The following is a 23,322-nucleotide window of genomic DNA, read 5'->3' on the forward strand; positions in this document are numbered from 1 at the left end:
AGCAATATATATTGGGGAATATTAGAGCAATAGATATTGTAAATTGTGTTATCTTTCTGAATTTGTGTGTCTGTAAAGATAGAGCTGCAGTGAAAGGATAGTGAATATTTGAATCATTCTCTTGTGTTTGAATTGAGCTCTTTCCAACTTTTTTGTCTGGTATAATAAAGTTCATTTTGGGCCTCATGGAGAAGAAAATTTTTAGATTACAGGAGTATATCAGGATTAAGTAGGAAATCAGAGGGAATGCAAGTTATTGCATTCTTGTACATATTTGGTGAATTTGCTGACAATTTAATCATAAGACAAGGTATAGGTGAAACCTCAACCACATTTGGTGAGATATTAAAAGTCTTTGACAAGTATTTTAAACTCCAAGTTGTGGAGAGTGCAAACCTTAAAAAAGGCATAGAACACCCCCAATAAAGAGCCAAAAGGACAAGGAGACCCCAAGGAGACAATACCCAAGCAAAGCGCAATATGGTCACAGACCATGTCCGTGCAATTAAGTGCACAAGTTGAAGGGTTTAGTACAGAGAAAAGAAGAGGCTGAGAAGCATCCAAAAGGCTTAAAATAGAGCTTTTTGAAAATGTTGACACAGTACCCAAACTGCAACAGCAGATAGCAGCGCAGAGCAAGCAGGTGGCTGTGAATGAAGGGAAGTTATCTCATGTAACCCAAAAGCAACAAAAGCTGCAAAAAGAAAATGAATCTATTCCACAGTAACATGTTCATATCAAAATGAGATGTAAGAACTCAAGCAGAAGTACAGTCAGGCACAATGGCAGACAGAAAAGATACTCAAAGAAGCCGCTACCCTGAAAGACTCTTTAAAGAATCAATATGTGCCCTTGGAAAACATAAGCAGTTAAAAAGGATGTTGAATACAACTTCAGAGAAAGTTGTGTTGGAACTATCTATAGCAACAAAGCAATGCACAGCAAAAACAAAAATAAAAATACCAGGAAAAACTCAGCAGGTCTGACAGCGTCTGCAGAGAGGAACACAGTTAACATTTTGAGTCTGTATGACTCTTCAACAGAACTAAGGAAAAATAGAAAAGAGGTGAAATATAAGTTGGTTTAAGAGGGGTAGGACAGGTAGAGCTGGATAGAGGGCCAGTGATAGGTGGAGATTGCCAAAAGATCTCATAGACAAAAGGACAAAGAGGTGTTGACAGTGGTGATATTAACTAAGAAATGTGCTAATAGGTGACATTAAGGGTAGAAAGCAGGACGAGCAAGGTACAGATAGTCCTGGTGGGGGTGGGGTGGGGGAAGGGATCGAAATAGGCTAAAAGGTAGAGATAAAACAATGATGGAAATATATTTAAAAATAATGAAAAGGTGGGAAAAGAAAAATATATGTAAGTTATTGGAAAAAAGGGGGATCGAGAAGGGGGTGGGGATGGAGGAGAGAGTTCATAATCTAAAGTTGTTGAACTCAATATTCAGTCCGGAAGGCTGTAAAGTGCCTAGTCAGAAGATGAGGTGGTGTTCCTCCAGTTTGCATTGAGCTTCACTGGAACTTTGCAACAGGCCAAAGACAGACATCTGGGTATGAGAACAGGATGGTGTGTTGAAATGGCAAGCGACAGGGAGGTCTGGGTCATGCTTACGGACAGACCGAAGGTGTTCCACAAAGCGGTCACCCATTCTGCCTTTGGTCTCTCCAATGTAGAGGGAACCGCACTGGGAGCAGCGATGCAAAAGCAATGCACAATGTTAGTTGGCAAGAGCTGAATAAGAAAATAAACAGTTGAAAGAGCTGCTAATTGCCCTTCAAAATCAAATGCACAAGGAATGCATGACCCTTTTGCATCATGAAAAATGAAGACTGCCTTAAACTGCAGAATGGAGGAACAGCAGAATAAAGTCAGGAAGACTCATCTTGAATTTTTTAATTCAACAAAGAAATTGAGCTTTGCAAAGAAAAAAAAAAACCTCTTGAGGACCTTTATGCTCCCAGGTCAAATTTTGTTCCTCTGGAAAATTGCGATGAGAAGCAAAATGACTTTAATGTCACTCTGAATAAACTGAAGAACCAGTTGGCAGAGAAGGCTGAACGATATTCAATATTCCATGAGGAAGCCAAGAGGTACAAAAAGAGACTGGAGAGCTGAAGAACCAGCTGAATGGTAAAGAGGAGGCATTGAAAGTTGTGGAGCTTTCCAAGGAAGAGCAGAAGCCACATGCTGGGAACAGACCTGTGAAACCAAATTGAAGGACAAGGATAAAGTTCTCCTACAAGCAGAGAAAGAAAAGACAGAAATAAAATAGGAAAATGTAAATCCAACGTTGAAGATCAAGGATCTAGAAGTAAAGGCACTGGATGCCTCAAACTTACTGAGAACAATTGAGTTGTTGAGAAATGACATGGCTAAAATGAAAATCAAGAACTTAGAATGTCAAGAAAAAATTGAATAATTACAATAGGAAAAACAGAAGTTCTCACAAAGAAGATTCTGCTATAGCATGGCAAGTAATGGCATCTGCTGTTTGACTCTGCACTCGCCAGCTCAAAATATTTTTTGCCTGCAAGACAGCGAGCTGATAACTTGCCAAAAGGAAAATAGGACATCTGAGACCTGAGTGAACAGGACAACCAAAAGTATATATACTTAACCAATGAGATTTATGGATTGCAAAATTTACAATGCAAAGACTGCGAAGGAAATAGAAATCAGGTACACAAAGAGAAATAAAGAGACGGAGAGAAAAGATTAAATTGAGAGAGAGAAAAGATTAAATTGAGAGACAGAGAGAAAAGTGACAGAAATAAACAATCAATCAAATTTTAAGTTTTAAGTTTGACATTTTAAAAATCTCCGAAAACAATTCAGAATCTGAAAGAATGAGCTTCCACAGTAGTGAATTTCAGTGCCAGACAGGTTGATTTGCAGGACTTAACACTTCTCTGTGTACAAAGGGTACTTACTTTTAGAATTCCTAGCCGGGCTAGATTTAGGTGTCTAAATATCTGCGGCAGATCTAGTTTGTATCTATTGTTCAGACACAGCAACTTCACAACATTCAAAGTAATTCAGTGGTGAGGCAAACAGTGAGATGCAGTTTTCATAAAACTAATTGTGGGGGTCACAATTCAGACAACAACTTTTGGATGTTCATATTTAACTGTGGCGTTAGCCTGAAGTTGCTGCAGCATTTATGCATTAAGGCACACCAAGGCCAGTCAACACTGCAAAGTCCACTTCACTAACATTTGAGGATTGATACCAATATTGGGAGATCTGTCCCACAGCTAGTCAAGCAAGAGCCTGACATGTCACAGACACCTCCATCACAACTCTAGCTCTGTCTTGTCTCACTAGCAGAACAGACCCACCAGAGGGAGCAGCACAGTGGTATACAGTCAGGAGGGTATGGTCCCGCGAGTCCCTAACATTGGCTCCAGTCTCCATGAGTTGCATGGCATCAGGTCAAACATTGGCAAGGATACCTCCTACTGAATACCACCTATTGACCTTCCTATGCCTTGATGATAATGGCAGAGTGAGGGATAAGGCAGCCTATGAGATTAGAGATTATGTTTGAATACAATTCTCCTGCTGCTGACAGCTCTCGGGGCCTCACGGGTGCCCAGTTTGGAGCTGCTGGATCTGTTTTGAACCTATCCAATTTTAGCATTGTGGTAATGCCAACACGATGGACCATATCCTCAGAGTGAAGATGAGACTTTGTCTACACAAGGCCTATTAGGTGGTTAGGCCTACCAACACTGTCATGAACAGACACCTCTGCAACTGGTAGATCGGTGATAGTCACAACCACATAACAGGTGTTTCCTCAGAATGATCTGTGAGCAAAGAATTTGAATATGTGTAACAACCCTCCTTCACATTCCATGGCATTTCCATTGCTAAATTTTACCCCATACCCCACCCCACCCCCCACCACCCGATCAATATCTAGGAAGTCACCATTGACCAGAACCTTGGGCCAGCCATATAAATACTGTGGTTCCAAGAGTAGGTCAAAAGCTGGGAAGCCTCTGGTGAGTAACTCACCTCCTGACTTCCGAAAGCCTGTCCACCATCTGCAAGGCACAAGTCAGGAGTGTGTTGGAATACTGTCCACTTGCCTGGATGAGTGCAGCTCCAACAACACTGAAGAAGCTCAACGCTATCCAGGACAAAGTAGCCTGCTTGATTGGCACTTTAACCAACACCTTAAATATTCATTCCCTCCAACACTGACACCCAGAGGCAGCAGTACAAGGTGCACTGCAGTAACTTGCCATGCCTTCTTCAATAGCACTTCCAAACCCATGGCTCCTACCACCTAGAAGGACAAGGGCAGCAGACGCATGGGAATACTGTCATCTGTAAGTTCCCCAGAAGTCTCGCACAACCTTCACTTGGAACTATTTCACCATTTCTTCATTGTCGCTGGCTTCAAAATCTGGAAATCTCTTCCTAACAGCACTGAGGATGTACCTGCACCACATGGACTCCAGCAGTTCATGAAGGCAGCTCACCAACTCCTTTACAAGATCAATTAGGGATGCGTAACAAAAGTGGGTATTGTCAGCGATGCTCAAATCCCATTAGTGAATAAAAGTGTCATTAGCCTCACTGTTATTTTGAAAGGAAAATCTTGTCCATTGTATGATCTTAAATACAAATCGTTCTCTCAAAGACGAAAACAGTCAGTGAAGCGAATGGGTTAAGAAAACCTTGGACCACTCTTTTACTTGTTCATTCTCTTGTATTCATGGAAACATTTCCATTTAGTAATTGGAATCTCTCCAAACTCATGGAAATAATTTTCCTTTTCCTTCAGTATTTATATATACAGTTGTTTTTACAGAGTACCCATTCCTTCTGGAGGCAAAAGCTCTTGATGGATTTGGGTCTGTTATTGCATGTAACCTAACCAGTGTGTTCTTAATGTATAAACCTAGAAAGCCAAGCCTCATCCTTCTTTCACCTATCATGCACACATGCACTTTCTGGTAGGTGTTGTTGGATTGCATTCAGGAGCAGAAAGTTTAGCTTTTCTCCCCTCCTCAGCCCAAGACACAGGAGCAATTGTTCTGTTCCGATAAAAGCTAACTCAGTGAGATTCCAGCTCAGACTGGAAATCTAACCCAAGACCTTTTGGCCTGTATAACTTAGCATTGCATTGGATAGTGTCCATTTCCCACTTGGGTATTGGTAGTGCTCTACAGAGGCCAGTTACAGTGACTGAATTGCCTTTGTCATTTTAGGCATGTCTATACTGGGCTAACCTCTCAGCACGCACATTCAGGCCAACAATGCACTTTGGTCAAGCTTTCTGTCAACTTGGCATCACCTGCTCATGTAATGATTTACTAGTGCACAGCTGCTTTAAAACAACATTTGTCACTCTGAAGCAACTGAACAGGAATGAACATTGATCAGCTGTTGCTAAATCTTCCCCGCAGTATAAATTGAGGACGATCAGTAGGAGGGCAGCCTTCTGCAATATTAATTGAGCATTAAAGAAATCCATAAAGAACACAAAGTTGCAGCTGTTTGACCGCAAATAGGATTCCAAATTTTCTTTTGGACATTATTAATTCTCATTGTATATTGGAGGCGGTGATGTAGTGGTATTGTCACTGGACTAGTATTCCAGATACCCATGGTAATGCTCTGGGGATTGGGGTCTGAATCCCACCACAGCAGATGGTGAAATTTTAATTAAATAAAAAAAATGGAATTAAAAGTCCAATGATGACCATGAAACCATTGTTGATTGTCGTAAAAAGCTAACTGGTTCATTAGTGTCCTTTAGGGAAGGAAATCTGCTCTCCTTACCCCGTCTGGCCTATATGTGACTCCAGACCCAAGCAATGTGGTTGACTCTTAAATGCCCTCTAAAATGGCCTAGCAAGTCACTCAGTTCTCAAGGGCAATTAGAGATGGGCAATAAATGTTGGCCTAGCCAGTGACGCCCACATCCCATGAATGAATAAAAAAATTATTTTGAATTAAGGTCGCAAAAATGACCTTTCCCCAGGCACCTCTCCAATATACAGTGATTTCTGGAAGGTCTGTGAAAAAGTTCTTGCAATGCCCTCCTTATTTCCACAACGACCCTTATCATCACCCTTCATTTCTCTTGCAGCATTCAATTTAAAATTTGGCTTTGTCAAAATGATGGCATGCCTTTTAGTATTGAATCAACCTTGATTCTGTACTATTTGCCTTAATATCCTTAAATGCTTCAATCTTTGACCACAGAGATGGAGTTGTAGTTTGGTAGGATTGTGAGCTACTCTCATAGAACTTACCCATCACCGTAAAGAGATGCTTTTGTGAAGGTAATCAGTAGCATAGAAATGTTGATAGATAAATGTGCAAACAACTTAGAATGATTCATCATCATTCTTCAAATGGAATTTTCTATATATCCCTTACCTTCCAACTGAGGTAAGATAGGCAGTAGAGAAATTTCAGGAGAAAAACTAAAAACAACCCTTCTGTTGCAAGGTGCTCTGCTCATTAAATTTGCCTGTTGTGGAGTAGAATTCCTTTCCTTTCTGTGTACACATCATATTGTTCTTCTTAATCATCCATGACACCTAATTGTAATTTGACACAAAAAAAAACATGCCAACACCCAGCGTGGAATCTTGTGCACTTGCTGGTGGCAAGCTGGGTGGCAGGAAGGGCATTTACTTAGGTGGAACACTGATGTACCGGAACCCCACCACCTTCCTGCCTCCACCAGAATTAAGTTCAGGGTGGGAAGGCTCATGGTCGACCTTCCTGCCCTGTTGCCTATTGAGGCCCTTAAGTGGTCTATAAATAAGCACATAAGTGGCCAATCCTGCCGCCGCTGGCATTAACCCAGCTGCGGGCAGGCCTGTCACCATGTGGCATGCATAACAGACAAAACCCAGCAGCTAGTTTGTCATATCTGGGGTTTGGGGTTGCTTTCTCATTTACGGAATATGGGTGTCGCTGGCTAGGCCAGCATTTATTGCACATCCTGAATTGCCCTGGAGAAGGTGCTGGTGAGCTGCCTTCTTGAACCGCTGCAGTCCATGTGGTGTAGGTACACGCACAGTGCTGTTAGGAAGGGAGTTCCAGGATTTTGACCTGGCGACAGTGAAGAAACGATGATATATTTCCATGTCAGGATGGTGACTGGCTTGGAGGGGAACTTCCAGGTGGTGGTGTTCCCATGTTTCTACTGCCCTTGTCCTTCTAGATGGTAGTGGTTGTAGGTTTGGAAGGTGCTGTCGAAGGAGCCTTGGTGAGTTTCTGCAGTGCATCTTGTAGATGGTACACACTGCTATCTCTGTGCATCAGTGGTGGGGGGAGTGAATGTTTGTGGATGGGGTGCCAATCAAACGGGCTGCTTTTTCCTGGATAGTGTCAAGCTTCTTGAGTGTTGGAGCTGCACTCATCCAGGCAAGTGGGGAGTATTCCATCACACTCCTGACTTGTGCCTTATAGATTGTGGACAGGACTTGGGGAGTCAGGGTGGTGTTGGGGTGATGGCGGCTGAGCCCTCGATCAATGGTACTCAATGCCTGAATGAGGAACTCAACATTGCGAAGGGGCAGGCCATTGAGAGCCACACCTCTTCCCTTGCGGCTGACTCCCACACCTCCCTCCCTGCAACCCCCACCCTGCAAAAACCAACCCCCACCCTCCCCACATTATTTACCGGTAACCTGGGTTGCTCCAGGGATTCTGATACCTGTCCTTCCGGCAGCAGCCACCACCTCCCCAGTGGCGTTACTGAGCATAGGAGCTGCTGGCCTCTTATTGGATCTCACTCTTTGTAGGTGAGACTTCTGCCCCTGGGGCCTTGAATCCAGGGAAGGGCCTGCCGCAGGCCTCACCACTGCCTGTGTTTCATCGGGTCTTCCCAAAAAGGGGTTGTGCGGGTCTCTTGCCGGCTCTTCAGCCAGCAGGTGAGACCCCCGATGCCTCAACAAGATTCTGTCCCAGTTTATTTTTGTCGTATTAACTCCTCCAAGACCTACCAAAGGTAATGGTCCCAAAATATTAGCATAGGCACTTAAGGCAATTCTCCAGATTAGAATTCAAGTGCATTGGTATGCATCTAACCAGTGGTTGCCAGTGCACAGGCAGGTGAATATAAAGTGAAAGTTGTCATTCTCAGCTGTCTGTCGATTCAAGGATGCAGACTCGATGGGCTGAAGGGCCTCTTCTGCACTGTGTGATTCTGTGATTCTGTGATGGCGGCTACTCGCGAATTAGTGCAAGTTGTACTAGTTGCTTGTACTGATGCTCTGGATCATTCCAAGTCCCCCAAGTCCTCTTGGCATTGTTATGTGCAATAGTGATAGTGTTTTACAGTGAGGTGGTGTGCCCAGTGTGTGGTTAGTATAACGAGTGAAGTGGCATTGTCTTATGTGCTTCATTCCTTCCAGAAAATTTAGTATAGTGGCATATGCTAACAAAGTGCTGCAAAAATATTATGTGATCAAAATAAGTATTCAAACCTGTTAGCTTTCTTCATCATTATTATCAATATGTCAGGTTTCCTGGTAGGAGAATCTTAAAACTCAGAAAGTATATGCCAAAAGCAGATGTTTGCCAACAGAAAACTTTCTCCCATCCACTAGACTACAGGCAAAGAGAGTAGACTAGTAAATCACTTAATTTAAATAAAGATGTTGATTAATTATCATACATAACAGAGACACTGCAACCTAATCTCAGGATTAAGATAATATCCATAAATTGCTCAAATTGTAGGCCTTGTGTTTTGTGTTTACAGCTAAATGCTTTGATTAGATTATAATCTTTTCACCTACTGTCCATAATTCTTTATCTGTATCAAAACAAAATGGGTTTATATGGCTTCAAGTTTGAGCATTTTGTAAATGTGTTTCTACAGTAAATAACAAAGCTGAAGTAGAAAGAAATAAATATGATTTATTTGGGTTTGGTGCATAACTTTGATTCGAGGCTCATTTGAAGAAAACCACAAGAGGGCGCTACATTAATGCTACAGGAGAAATCAATGCAGCATGTTGATTGGTAAAACTCAGAGACAGGCAAAAGAAACACATTTCTGAATAGCCGTGTGATGATTTCAGCTTTTTAAAGTTGCCCTAAGCATCAAGTTTGGAAAAAAGATAACTTTTACCAAGGCTTCAAGTTCAGAACTCACAATATTGTAACTTTATTTTCCTCATCAGTGGGTTTACCGCTGGCACTGCATTTTCATTCACAGGGCTTCAGCAATATTGCTCATTTCCAGTTGCCATGAGAAAGGATGCTGGAATTTCTCCTTGAATGGCTGAGGCCTGATGCTGTTCCCATAACTGTGTTGGGTAGGGAGTTCCAGGAATTTGGCTGAACAACAATTTAAGGATTGGTATTACACATCCACGTCAGGATACTGAGTGGCTTTGATGCTGTTCTCGTCCTTCTTGGTGGTAGAGATTGTGGCGCTGAGAGGTGCTGTACATTTAAGACTTACACCGCCACGGATCAGTCTGATTTTCCTCAATGTCATTACCTATTTGCAGTGGGTCTCTGGGATTATTAGCTTCCATTACAGGGTGTCCACGTCTGTGGGAGGGAAAGAGAAGCTGTTAAAGCAGCTGAAAGAGCAAAGACAACCATTTGTGTCTTGAACAATGTGATTTAGTCCAATATCTGTTGCTGGTGCTTTTTCAGGGTACTGAGTCCACAAGTTTAATGACATTTCCGTAATGGTGTTACTGTCAGTAATCTGGCAAATGAGGGCCTCAGTTTTTTGGTGTGCGTGAAGAGGCATGATTTGGAGGTGGCCTTGCCAGTAAGTGACATAAGTGACATCTCTAGTCATCTCTCAATACCAGAATAAGTTTACTGATCTCACTAAATTCATACTCAGTACTTGTAACTAAGCAACTGTAATAATAACCTTTCCCACTTCATCCTTGTGGCATCGAACATCAAATGCAACTTGCATGAAATTCATGCTCCCTTCTTCTGCTGCACAGCTGAACATTTAGGGAAGCAGTGGAGAACATACATCTTATATTTACTATCAGAACTTTTCCTTGCCTCAGTTAAGGAAGGTTTCCTGAAACCTGGTACAGAAAGCACCATCATTCATTCTACTTTCTTCTTAAAGGGAAATAAGAACCACCTTAATCCTCCAGGGTTCAGCCAACTACCTTAAAACTTCCTGCCACTGTAGAAGTAGGACATTAGGAATGAAGGGGCAGCAAAGATAAACACTAAGGGGAGGCATGTAGCCTTAAGCTGTAGGAATGTGTCAGATTTGCTTTCAGTGAGATCTGTTTGTCACTAACAGGATATCTACAAAATTATTTGAACTAAAGGTGGGGGAATTCCTTCATGAGGAAGAATAACAATTACAAAAGTGAGCCATGGTAGTTTTGCATAAGAGCTACATGTCAGCAGATAATTAAACTACATTCATTTCCAAAAGGGGACAACAATGGCAGGATTCATCTGGCAGTGAGCTCAGATTTTAGGCAGCTGAAAGACTCCTTTATGAAGCTTTGCATGCAGCCGTCTGGCATACGGCACAATTCAGTTCCTTTTTCCTTAGATAGGCACAGCCATCTGAATCATTGCTGAGTGGTCATGATAAAATGACAAAAGCAAAATACTGCGGATGCTGGAAATCTGAAACAAAAAAATAGCTGGAAAAACTCAGCAGGTCTGACAGCATCTGTGGAGTGGAAGACAGTTCTGATGAAGAGCCATACGAACTCAAAACGTTAACTCTGTCTTCCACTCCACAGATGCTGTCAGACCTGTTGAGTTTTTCCATGATAAAATGACTGTCTGTTGATCTGTGGACAGGGAGGTGTGCGTACTAGTGGGCCGAGGCCGAAGTAGCCCACAGTACCTGATGTAGAACCAGCGGGCCAAGGTCAGAAGTAGCTCAGAGTGCCTGTTCAGTCTGGCAGATGCCTGCCTGATCCTCCTTTCCTTTCTCCATAAAACAGAGGAAGAGGGGGAGGTCCTGTGTCCAGTCTAAAAGATTTAACATTCTTAAAAAAACTGGCAAAGCAAATTAACCTTCCAGTTATTAAGGCCCTTGAGGCTTTTTCTTTCATGTGGAGTAACTCTCTACACTTCTTTAATTATTGGCCCTGACATCACCCCATTTTTGCAGGTGATCATACTGGGGAAAATTTGCACCAGCCCCCACAATCCAACATACATCCCAATCTTCTGCCAGCTGTCACACATTTTGGAACTCCCTCAACAGATATACAATGGATACCAGTCTTCAGAATGGTTTAAAGAACCACAAGGAGCAACTTGTTTTGTGTTTGTTACCTGAGGCTTTAGGTGTCCAAGTCTAATGTCGTATGCCTGGCTTACTTATCACCAATTGCCTAACCAAGGTCCTCGTGTGAAGGCTTTTGGCAAAGAGGCAGTCCTGGCATGGAAGAGACTTCCCTGTCAGGGTACTTAGCGAAAGACCAGCGTTGACAGGAACCCTTTCTGCTTACAATTGCTCAGGAGTTAGGCATCTGCAATGACTTGGCCTTGATTGCTGACCTTGACCAATGTATTTGAAGTGTGAACTTATTAACAGAATGGGGAACAGTGCATCCCACATTGAGGAAGCTTTCTTCTGACTTAAACTAAGTTTTGAACAAAAAAGTAACCTTTCAAAATTCTAGACAGTGGATCAATGTGGATCAGATGTAATCAAAGTGGCCAGGTATATTTGGAAATATTTACTGATTAAGGAACATCTGGTTTGGTTTCCAAATTTAGGCAAGTGAAGCAAAAAATGTTAGTGGAACACCAGCATTTTTGAATCAAAAGACTATTGTAAGTCACTACAAATTTAAAACCTAAGAAAGTGATCATTTTATTTTCAGAGTTTGAAAATTTTGAGGCTCTGAGTCATCATTTAAACATTGAAATAAGTCTTGGATGGTTCCAAAGTGACATTGATGGAAACATGGAGCAGGTATTTGTCCTACCCCTTCACATGGGATGGAATTTGACCAAATGATCATTCAAAGAGAGGGAGGAAAATATCTTCAAATCCTTTCCTATTGTAATGAAATGTAAGTGAGATTAAATACAAAGGAGTTCAAGCCTTTGATACTTAACTGTCTTGGAGCATTTTGCAAGTTTCATTCAATCTGAATTGTCAGAAAGGCACTTTATGATAAATTAGTAATTAAAGTGAAATTAAAGTGCCACCTTTGCTTTCATCTGCTGTTCATTACAGTGTCATATAGGTTGTTTCCAGAACCTTCAATAAAAAGTGTAGTAAAATCTTAATGAAGGGAAGTTGGATCTGTATTGAGCTCAATAAATATCAGCCAAAGTAACAATGGGAAGTGGGTTATGATTTACTTGGATTGAGGCAGTTAGTTGAAGCCTTCAACACATAGAACTTTCTATGGGTGAGTTTTCAGTTATATTACAAGAGGGCATAGAAGTCTGGCACTAAGAGAAGTTTTAAAGGCTGGATTTTGCAGTCAGAGTAACAGTGAAGTTATCACTGCTCAGACACAAGTAAATCAGACAACTTCTGGTATCCACACATGCGCAGTTAAATGGGGAAATTAGGAAGTTGCTAATGAGTTGCACTGCTCCCACAGAAGCTTTACTACACTGGTATTTCACTGAGACACTGGGCATTCAAACATATGAATGGTGCTTTGTTGTGATACTTACTCATTAGATACCCATTAAACACATAAGAAAAAGTTAGGGTTTGTCCATTCAAGCAAAAATTAATTTTTAATGGCATGAAAATATTGCCAAACAATGTCCCTGGCACTGAAAATTTACTTTTAAAATTGTGGAATCACATTCCCTAAGGTTTTAATTATTATTGGAGATATAAAAATATGAAAAGATTAACTTATTGTATTTTAATATTTTCTTTATGTATTTTTATCACTCTTTTAATCCCATCTTTCCTTCATCTTTCTTTCTCCCACTTTATTTTGCTCTCTTATATGATTTGATATTCAACTATTCTAGATCACATTTTTTTTTAACATTCATTCATGGGATGTGGTCTTCGCTGGCTGGGCCAGCATTTATTACCCATCCCTAGCTGTCCTTGAGAAGGTAGTGGTGTGCTGACTTCTTGAACCGCTCTAGTCCATGTGGTGTGCATTAGTTGATCTGGCATATAGAATGGCGCCATTTTTTCTCGCTACCAAAATGTTTGTTTAGGCACATTTACTCTGTGTATAAGTCAACCCACCATCTTTCAGCTAATGGATGAATGTTTAGGGCTGTGCTCACATTAGGACCTGGTCTCAGTTTTGCAGCTCAGAAATGAATGTTTAAGATTATACTCAGCTTATAAGGACTGCATTGCCAAGAAGAAGATGATTAATGTGGAACATGTTCAGATCCTGTATAACTGATGTGATCAAGATGTACCTGTGAAGAAATAACACTCAAATTGCAGTTAAATCAGGGGCTTAACAAGCCATTCAAGGATTGTGTTCGTGCCAAATGGATGGTTGATGGAGAAAAAGCCTTCACAATGAGTGGAAAATGCGCGCTGCTTGATATTTTGTGTAATTTTGTCATCAAATCATAAGATGTTATTAATGCACAAACTACGATCAGATCTTTCAAAAAGTGCAGAATATCCAATTCAATTGATGGAGAATAAGATGAATTATTGTGAAGAGATGATTCTGAAACGAAAGCATCATCCATCTGATCCAGAGTGGGATCCTTACAATGATGCCATAGCCAAAGTGACTCAGGATGAATTGGATAAACTCTTTATGTTAGATGCTGAAGTTTGATAGATTTTAAAACATTATGATTGTGGTTAAAACTATCCTTGTAGAATAATTTCATGAAATAAAACATGACACATTGATTTAATTTGAATTACTGGTATCTATTTTTCACATTTGAAAATCGCAACCACCTGCACCGACACCGGCAATTAACTTTTTATGCTCAGCGTATCAGTCTACCTGTGTTTTTGGAAGGATTTTTCGAAGTTTCATAGGTTGATTTGCACTCTGCAATGTTTGGTAAATATTCTAACTTACACTTCCTGGTTCAGACTCTATGGCTGTGAAAGTTGGTTCAGCACCCCATTTCTCTTGCACGATGAGTGCTGTTTTGTCTCTAGAATAGGATCCATGGCACGTGTGCACACTTCTGGTGCAATACTGATTTGATTCTAGCCTTTGTAACTGTCAAGCAGCAACAAGGGCACTAGTGGAGTGGCAGTGGTGGGAGGATGAGTGCTGCCTTCCTGAGAGGGGTCAGCAGTTTTGTGCCACTTCCACTCCCCTGTGTGGCACCTTGGCAACCCTAATAATCTGTAGGAGGACATATTGCTGGGCTGATGTGACACCCTGCATTCCCCTTTGAACGCTGGTATCCACAGCTGACCCTGCATAGCTTCAGTCTGAGTTTCCAATGCAGCGTCCATCCAGACATAGACTTCCTTCAGCTGAAGCTGAGACATTGACCAGCAGATGCTCCATCATGATGTTGGGTTTGCAAGTAGACAAATAAAATCACTACCATGCTGGAAAGGATGTGTTCCAAGTTCTGTGCAAAGACCTGTGCCAAGTTGGTGCCAGACTCCTCCATGCTCCTTGACATTGATTGCAGGCTTCAGGCCAGATCTGTCAATGCATCAAGACTGTCATTAATCTTTTTCCTGTAGGCCGCCTCATCAATGTCTTCATCTGGGTCCTCCGGAGCAGAATTCTTCTGCAACTTCACACTTTAGGGGGCAGGTACGTTTGCCAAACTTGTTGCACTGGCTGCAGCACACTTGTGCCTAGTGTATCATCATGAACAAATCCCATCTCTAATCTACCCTTTAAAATATGCACAGTCAGTACTAGAGCTGGAGGCCTTGAGTGGGAAAGTGACTGATGGTGTTTTAGCTTCATCACATTATCATTCCTGAAATTCACCTTTGTTTGTCCACCTTGCTTGGCCAGTTTGCAGTTATTGGGTATTTGACAGGACAAAGACATAAGGGTATGATTGTGGTGAGGGAATCTGAGGAAAGAGAGAGCTGTATGCTTACACTAGCTATTTTGGCTGTCTAATAACTGCAAGTTCCAGTAAAAACAGGCCCACAGAAGTCTGTGGTCACATGTAAGTGTAATGAATGGGTGGCGCCATTCATTCATCACTGACTGTAAAATCCATGCTATTATTATGATTCAACAGGGATGCTGGTTGATGAGATAATGTCCAGAGTGTCCTTTTGTGGTGGGCAGCCTGAAAGAATGTTTCATTTAAATAATTGCAAGAAGTGCACATCCTAGCCAGAACAGACCTCTTTAAATATTTGCAGATTCTTTTCAAAAGCTCACGGATGGCAAGCCCTCTCTTGGATTAGCAACAGCACCTGCATAGTCCACCTTTACAGGATTGATTTTGAGTTTAAAGGAGAAGGTTTCTAAGTAAGGCATGAAGAGGATGAGAAATCTTTGAGACTGAACAATGGAAAGTGGTGCAATATTTAAAACATATGTATATTACTTGGATGTGGTTCAAGATTCTTTAACAGTTATAGGATACCTTGTTGAGATTCACTACTTCATTTGCAATCTTGTGTAGCCAAGCCTGCAGTCTGATTAGAACTTCACTCATCTATTGATCTAGAGGTCAATGGTACAGTTGGAATGGAGATTCAGGCTGTGAAACCATTCCTAGTTGGACTCTCCCACTCAAAAGGAGCATTGCCCGGAAGCGACCTTCACTTAACCGGTCACCTGTTTGCTGCACCCAGTCCATACATATGAATGAAGTGGATAGAATTAAACATTCCAATGCATAAGAAAACTCCAGAAAGTATACAACAGGGAAATGTAATCTGCATTTGACAATAAGTCTGACCAAGTATTATAAAGTTTGGGGCCCTTCAGGGCCTATTGTGGGCAGTGATGTGTAGAAGCAGGAGGTTCCAAATGATTGGAAGTTTGTTCTTGGTGGAGTATGATAAGATCCCTAGCTTAGTTCAGTTAATCTCCCCTATCACTTCCTGAGTTCAATCTAAGGACACCCATCCTCTTACTGATATTAGAGGCCAACAATGATCGAAAAATAAGTCTTTATTTGAAAGGAAGCACACTTAACGTAAACATTGGACTAATTTAAAAGGCAATGTTTGACAGCAGGCCTTATAATAACTTTGTAAAAAAATAAGGTGAAAAAAATTATACTGCAATTAACTGTGGCAGTTAGGAAATCATTTGATGATTACCTAAAAAATAGAAGCAGTAGAAAGTCACATGGCCCATGGAGCCTATCATGTATCACATGAAGGAACAATCAAATGAAACTTTTGGGTGTAGTTCAGAAATTGTCAGATGCCTTAAATGATTCAATGCTGGAAAACATTTTAAAATCATATTAAAATAGCTTCCCTCTAAAACCATAAAATTTGTAACCATAAAACTTACTTTTCCCCCAAATAGGTACGGCACCAAAATATTCAAGGGGTTTTGTTATTAATAAAGAGCAGAATACACAGGTGAATGAGCTTTGATATGATTTGGCTGGAAACCATTTAGTTCTGTTTATGTTCAAGTGCATTGTAGAGAAACAGCTAAACAAAAATCATTGTAAGACTCTGTGGAGAAGGAAATAAAGACCTCAAACACCTGCTTCTCGTCTGTTGTAAAAGGCCTGGGCAAAGAACAAATAAAATACTTGCTTGTATGAGCTTGTATCACACTTAAAGAATTTGAGCTTAATTTTTTTAATTTGTGTAAAGCAAATTAATTGAGTTGTTAAAGTGTCACTCGACCCTCCCACAGGGCTGATATCTGGAATGCAATTGTTACTATCTAATTTGTTCTACTGTTTACATTTACCTGACAGTGAAAACCTTATAATAATGAATGAGAAACTCTTAGAGATTCCTCTCACTGTTTGTTCTTTCAGTACCTTTTGTTTGGTGTTAATGCAGTTAAATGTGAAACTGTTTGTATTATTATCTTGCAGTTTTAGGTGGGAACTTTTATGTACTTTGAACAGTGAATTTCTCTTCTTGTCCATGTAACAGTACTAAATGAGCTGCACCATGTAGATGGGGTAGGGAGGGTGCTTTTTATTTTTCACACCAAAAAACCATGTTGATTTTCTTTTTGAAGTACATAAAATGATATAAAGTAAACATGTAACTCTTTCAAGTTGTATTACTAAACCTATAGCTGCTACTAAGAGTTAAAAAAATTCACGCTTGAGAACAAATGAGTTCTGTGATTTCCCTAATGCTTTTGCTTAGTTGGGCAAGGCCAAAGATGTCTAAGTTCATCTGATTAGGAAAGGTGTGTACTAATTAATGGGAGTGTTTCATGAGCAGTTGGACGGTGTGCAAGGAAGCTCAAGTTACTGGTTCTTTGAATGAAAGCCTGTGAAACTAAGTCGGCTCTCTGTGACATTGGGCGTTTTTGATTACTGAACACTGTGGAAGTAACCTAACCTGATCCTGAAGAGTGCTTTCTATGTCATTTAGAAACCAGCCATGAAGAAAACTTCTTTTTCAGGTGAGTCTTTCCACAGATTTTGTTTGACTCCATGTACTAAACATTTTGGTGGGGAAAATGATTCCAATTTCAAACCACTGATTTAAGGTTTTAATCATTGTACTGGCAACATAAATTAGTAGTAAGAATTTATTCATGTGTTTGTATATTTGAGAATAATTAAAAAGTGAAGCAGTTACTTTTCTTGTGAATTCATAAACATTGCAGTAGGTTATATAGCCCATAGACAAAGCTCTGTAAAATTTTAACTGAAATAGGTAATGACTAAACATTCATATCAGCTTTCCGTTTGGACTCTGATGACTAATTGTAAAGTCTGTTAACATTACCATGCCCATTCCAGTTTGTGCATGGAGCTGCTTTGAACAACTAAGCAGCAGCTGGATTGCAGGATCTTGATCTGAGCCAAAATGTATATTTTCCATGGCTGTAAATTTGTTTTGTAAAGTAAATAAAGGAAGCAAGATGTCATTGCAGTATTATAATAGCTAAGAGCACTCATTGGTAGGAGAGTTCTGTACTTTGTTTTCCTAAGGCAGGACATTTTCTGCTCCTCTATCTTCTGTTTTTGTGGTATTTGCTCAGGCAGGACTGGAGCTGCACCCTGCTTGTACAGTAACATCAGTTTTTTTTTAATATAAACATTAATGCATTCCAGACAGTTTTCTGGATACATGTGTGTAACATGAAACGCATTCCCCGCTTTCTGTTTCTCTTAATTAATTCAGCTCTTTTAGAATAAGACTGAGTAGCTATGTTTTTAATCTATGTTGTAAAAGCTTATTAATTTTTACTTTTTTAACCCTTAACAGTTGGCATTACCTCTATCACTCAGTTAACTGTTGTGCTATTTTATTTGACATATACTCTGTATCCTTGCAAAATGAATCTGAAAGATGGCTGGGTTTCTTGGGGCTGTAACATCGTTTTGAAACCAACCTAAATTTATTATTTCTTCTGTTGCACCTTTTGGGTATTCAACTGTTCCCAAGAGGTTATCATTTCAGAATTGTTTTTTAGTTCACTTTGTTAAATGTGAACTGATTTCCATAGATCCATCATATTAATATTTTGCTCCGCTCTTTCCCCACCCCCCACCCCACCACCCCCCCCCCCCCCAACCACCACCACCCCCCCACCACCCCATAAAAAAACATTTTTCTACAGGTATGCCCTTTGGGTCACTTAAGGTCCGAATTTAATAGTTGTCTTTTCTTACATTTTGAGTAAAACTTAGAGATCATGATTTTCTTGAAGTGCACATTTTGTCATCTTGCACATTTTAAGTTCTGACTCCTGAACAAGATATGTGTGCGTATATTAAATGGAAAGTCATGTTGCAATGTAAGGAGCAATATTTTCCTTGTATAACTTTAAAAGTGTCCCAAGGAAGCTATTGGCTCCTATATTGTTTGTCAGGGAAACGTGTGCGATTATGATTTGTGTGGCAGCCAGTTAAAAATATATGGCTTGGAAGACTTTATTTCATATATCGAAATTCCACAGCAACTTCTTCATGTCTGGTTTCAGTTTGTAATACATGGCATGTGAAAGATGAAGAATGTACTATATACGCATTGGCAGCACTCAAAAGACTGTTGTGACAATGTTGCCATTTCTGTTACACAAAGATAGCTCTTAGGATTTTAAAATGGAAGAAAACTTGTAATATCTCAATAATTTGAATTGTACTTTTGATATCAAGTGTCAAAAGTTGGAGTGTGTTATAAGACTAAAATGCAGCCTCTTGAGACCAGACTCCATTAATACTTGAAGTTTGAAATTTTCCAAACTCATTGACTGATGCAGGCTCCTACTTGAACATGCTCTCAATTATCTGCTCTCTGTTAAGACTATGAATTGTTGAGATGAGGCTGATCAGACAAGTCCTCTTTCATTTGACAAATAGTTTCTCTGTAGAGCTTTCCCTACATGTAAGTTAGGTTTGGTTCAACATTTAGTTATCTTTTTTAACGTCTATGCCAGAAGTTCGGTGTGCAATTGTGCAAGTTGAATAATAGGGAGACCCTTTCAATCATTATTTAAATATTTATGCCTTATGTGAGAAAACATGGTATATATTTTAATTTTATATATGGCTTGGAATTCATTGTGTCAAGTTAATCTTAAACCTAATTTTTTACGTAGTCCAGCTGTTCCACGAACTGAAAATAGTCAACCTCACATTGGCATTGGTTCTTCAGCTAGGAAAATGTGTGGGTGAGGCAGAGTGACACTTCTCCTTTCTGATTGCTCCATCTCAAATTGGAAAGTGAATCTGTGATGAATGCTGTGATTCCATCCATAGTCAGAGAATGCTGCCAATTGCTCTCATAGAAAGAGTGTCTTTTTGAGGTGCTGAATGATTTCTGACACTCATGATACTGTACCCCAGGAAGGGGAATTCTCTTTAGGGCAGGAGAAGATTCAAGAGATTTTTATGATTCTGCCATGTTGAAAAAATGTAGTTCTTGTTTTTAGCACATTAACACTGGAGAGAAAGTTGAGCAGGATGTATAATAGGTGGACCATCCACTACTACTCATTTTCTGGCCCCACCAAAGTTGAAATTTAATCCATGATGTTTTCACTTCCTTTAATTTTTGTAACCTTGACAGTGACATCCCACCACAACTGCTCTGTTACAAAAAGCTGGGTAGCCAAAGCTGTCAAGTTTACATGGCCTTTAGGGGCTCTTCAACTACCCAGAAACTGTACAAATTTTACCCCTCTCTTTCACCAGTTTGGGTTGAAAATTTGCATGTGAGCACAATCCCACTTCATTGCACTCGATTGAACTGGATGTTGTGGTTTACCATGCATCCAGCCCAGCTTAGATCAGATGGTTGCAAAGGGCAATTAGGATGGCTATTGGGGCCTGGCGTGCCACTTCCATTCACCTCCTTGAGGAAGCAAGGAGGTCCACTTGACTCATACCTGGGATAAGGGAGTCATCTTATGAGGAAAGTTGGATAGGCTGGACTTGTATCCATTGGAGTTTAAAAGATTGGGAGGTGATCTTAATGAAATATAAGATCCTGAGGGGGCTTGACAGGGTGGATGCTGAAAAGATGTTTCTCGTTGTGGAAGAGACTAGAACTAGGGCACACAGAATCAAAATATGGGGTCTCCCATTCAAGATGGAGGTGAGAAGATTTTTTATCCCTCCGATGGGTTGTGAATCTATGGAACTTCCAGAGATCGGTGGTGGCAGGGTCATTGAGTATTTTTAAGGTAGAGGTAGTTGGATCCTTGACTAACAAGGGAAACAAAGGTTAGTGTGGGGCAGGCAAAATCTGGAGTTGAGGCCACAGTCAGATGAGGCAGAATGTTGTCAACTGATCTTCAGAAGGCCAAAAGGACTGTGCTGATTAAAATTGTGGCTGCTCCACAGGCCATGACTCATACTTCAATCTATTTTCCTGTAATATCAGGTGAATACAGGAGAGCATTTACGTGATTGGAGTCCCATTGGTATCTCAAGCTTGTAGGTTCCTCAGGGATTTGAGGTCGGAGGAAAGATAGCCTGAACTGTTCAGGGTGGGGAGGGGAGAGATGTCAGAGAAGTGTGTAAAAGGATATGGACAATGACAATCCCACTGTTAATTAACAAATTGGGTTTTATTAATAGGGTAAGAGCAAGGAGGTTGTGTTGAACTTTTATAGGATGCTAGTTTGGCCTCAGCTGGAGTATTGCGTCCTTTTCTGGGCACCACACTTTAGGAAGCATGTGAAGGTATTAGAAAAAGTGCAGAAAAGATTCACAGGAATGGTTGGTGGGATGAGGAGCTTCAGTTATGAAGATAGATTGGAGAAGCTGGGACTGTTTTCCTTGGTGAAAAGAAGACTGAGAGGAGATTTGGTAGAGGTATTCAAAACGATGAGGAGTCTGGACAGAGTAGATAGGGAGAAATGACAGAGAGGGCAGGGAGCTAAAGTAATTGGCAAAAGTAGTAAAAGCAACGTGAGGAAAACCTTTTTCACGCAGTGAGTGGTTAAGGTCTGGATTGCACTGCCTGAGTGTGGGCTCGAAGCAGGCTCATTTGAAGCATTCTAAAGAGAATTAGACTTTATCTGAAAAGGAAGAACATGCAGGGTTACAGAGAGAAGGTGGTGGAATGGCATAAAGTGAATTGCTCATTCTGAGAGCCAGTGCAGACATGATGGGCCAGATGACCTCCTTCTGCATTGTAAAGAATTGAAGATCAGGCATGATCTTATTGAAGGGCAGAGCAGGCTTGAGGAGCCGAATGGTCTACCTCCCCTCTAAATACGTATGCTCCTATGTTCACTGTGCCTTCTCACTGTTATTGTTAGCCCTTGCCATCATTTGCCATTCCTTGCACTTTTAATTAAATTTGCCAAGATATGATGTAAAGTATATTAATTTTCTAAAAGCAGTTAAATGACAACAACTTGCATTTATATTGTCCCTTTAATGTAGGAAGACATGCTAACAGGCTTCACATAGGACTATTACCAGTGAAATTTTATTCATGAGCAGAAAATGCTTTATGTTGCTACAAAAAATATCGTAATAAAATTGGCATTGATCAATCATCTCAACAACATACCATATAAGAGTACATTTTTTACTTGAATTTGAAATCACACTGATCATCAAACCAGGTTCGTTCACACCGAATTCCTTTAGTCTGTTTTTTAACCAGTGGCTGGAATAGCCACATAAAGGTTATGACAACAAGAGGAGGTCAGAGGCTAGGAATTCTGTAGCTAGTGGCACTCCTCCTGACTCCCCAAAGCCTGTCCACCATCTACAAGGGGCTGAATTTTACGGGATTTTCCATTCCTGCCGAAGTCAATGGACTTTTGAACGGTTCATCACATTCAACGGCCCTGCCCCCACCTCAAAATTTCACCCAAGGAGTGTGAGGGAATACTTTCCACTTGCCTGAATGAGCGCAGTTCCAACAACACGAGATGCTCAACACCATCCAGCATCACATTCACCATCACCTTAAAACATCCACTCCCTCCTCTGTGGCACACTGTCACTGTGGTGTGTATCATTGACATAATGTACAGCAATAACTAGCCAAGGCTGCTTCAGGACCTCCCAACCCACACCTCTATCACCTGAAGGACAAGGGGAGCAAGCGCATGGGAACACCACTACCTCCAAGTTTCCTACCTAATAAGCACTGTGGGGCTACCTTCACCACATGGACTGCAGTGGTTCAAGAAGGTGGCTCACCACCGGCTTCTCAAGGACTAATGATGGGCAATTACTTCTGGCCTTGTCTACAATGCTCACATGCCATGAATGAATACATTTCTCAAAGTACGTGTATTGCCTTTCATAAGTAGCACAGAAATTACCAATGAATATGGTGGTGGATTCATTATTAATAACACACAGCTTGATTTCAACTGTTTTGTTGAACAACTAGTGTAAGATTATTCCTTTTATACTGTTTAGCTATAAAATGTAATAAAAGTGGTGGGAAATACTGTGCTCTGAAGTGCAGTTTTATTATCTTATGCAAAACACACGTAATAATGTCTTGCATCATTGAATGTGCAGTTGCTGCGCAGTTTAATACCAACTAGTACAGGTCTGATTGGTCAAATGGTCTCCTTCTATGTATCATTCTATGATAGGTCAGATTTATGGGTGCAAACTAAAGGATTTGTATCGGATCCTGGACACTGACAGGAGGCTGTCTGGCAGGCCAGTCGCTCTACCTAGTATCATGTTAAGGAGGCAATGGCAGGATATTATATTATGATTTTCTAAATCAGGCAGAGTTGACATGGTTTTATGAAAGGAAAATCACGTTTGGCACATTTATTAGTGTTCTTTGAGGATGTAACCAGCAGTGTGG

The 23,322-nt window shown here is 40.7% G+C and overlaps 1 protein-coding gene across 2 annotated transcripts in view; it reads left to right on the forward strand.

Annotated features, from left to right (window-relative positions):
* Positions 1-17,289: 17,289 nt before the first annotated feature.
* Positions 17,290-23,322, forward strand: part of LOC121293743 (septin-9-like) — a 258,284-nt gene continuing 252,251 nt past the window's right edge. The window contains exon 1 of one of the 2 annotated variants that reach the window (XM_041216999.1): positions 17,290-17,476. In XM_041216999.1, coding sequence (XP_041072933.1) covers positions 17,455-17,476 — 22 coding nt within the window. In that variant the 5' untranslated portion in view covers positions 17,290-17,454. The remainder of the gene's footprint in view (positions 17,477-23,322) is intronic. The other variant, XM_041217002.1, reaches the window with a different exon arrangement.

The sequence above is a fragment of the Carcharodon carcharias genome, chromosome 22 (genome assembly GCF_017639515.1).
Source record: "Carcharodon carcharias isolate sCarCar2 chromosome 22, sCarCar2.pri, whole genome shotgun sequence".
NCBI classification, from domain to species: Eukaryota; Metazoa; Chordata; class Chondrichthyes; order Lamniformes; family Lamnidae; genus Carcharodon; species Carcharodon carcharias.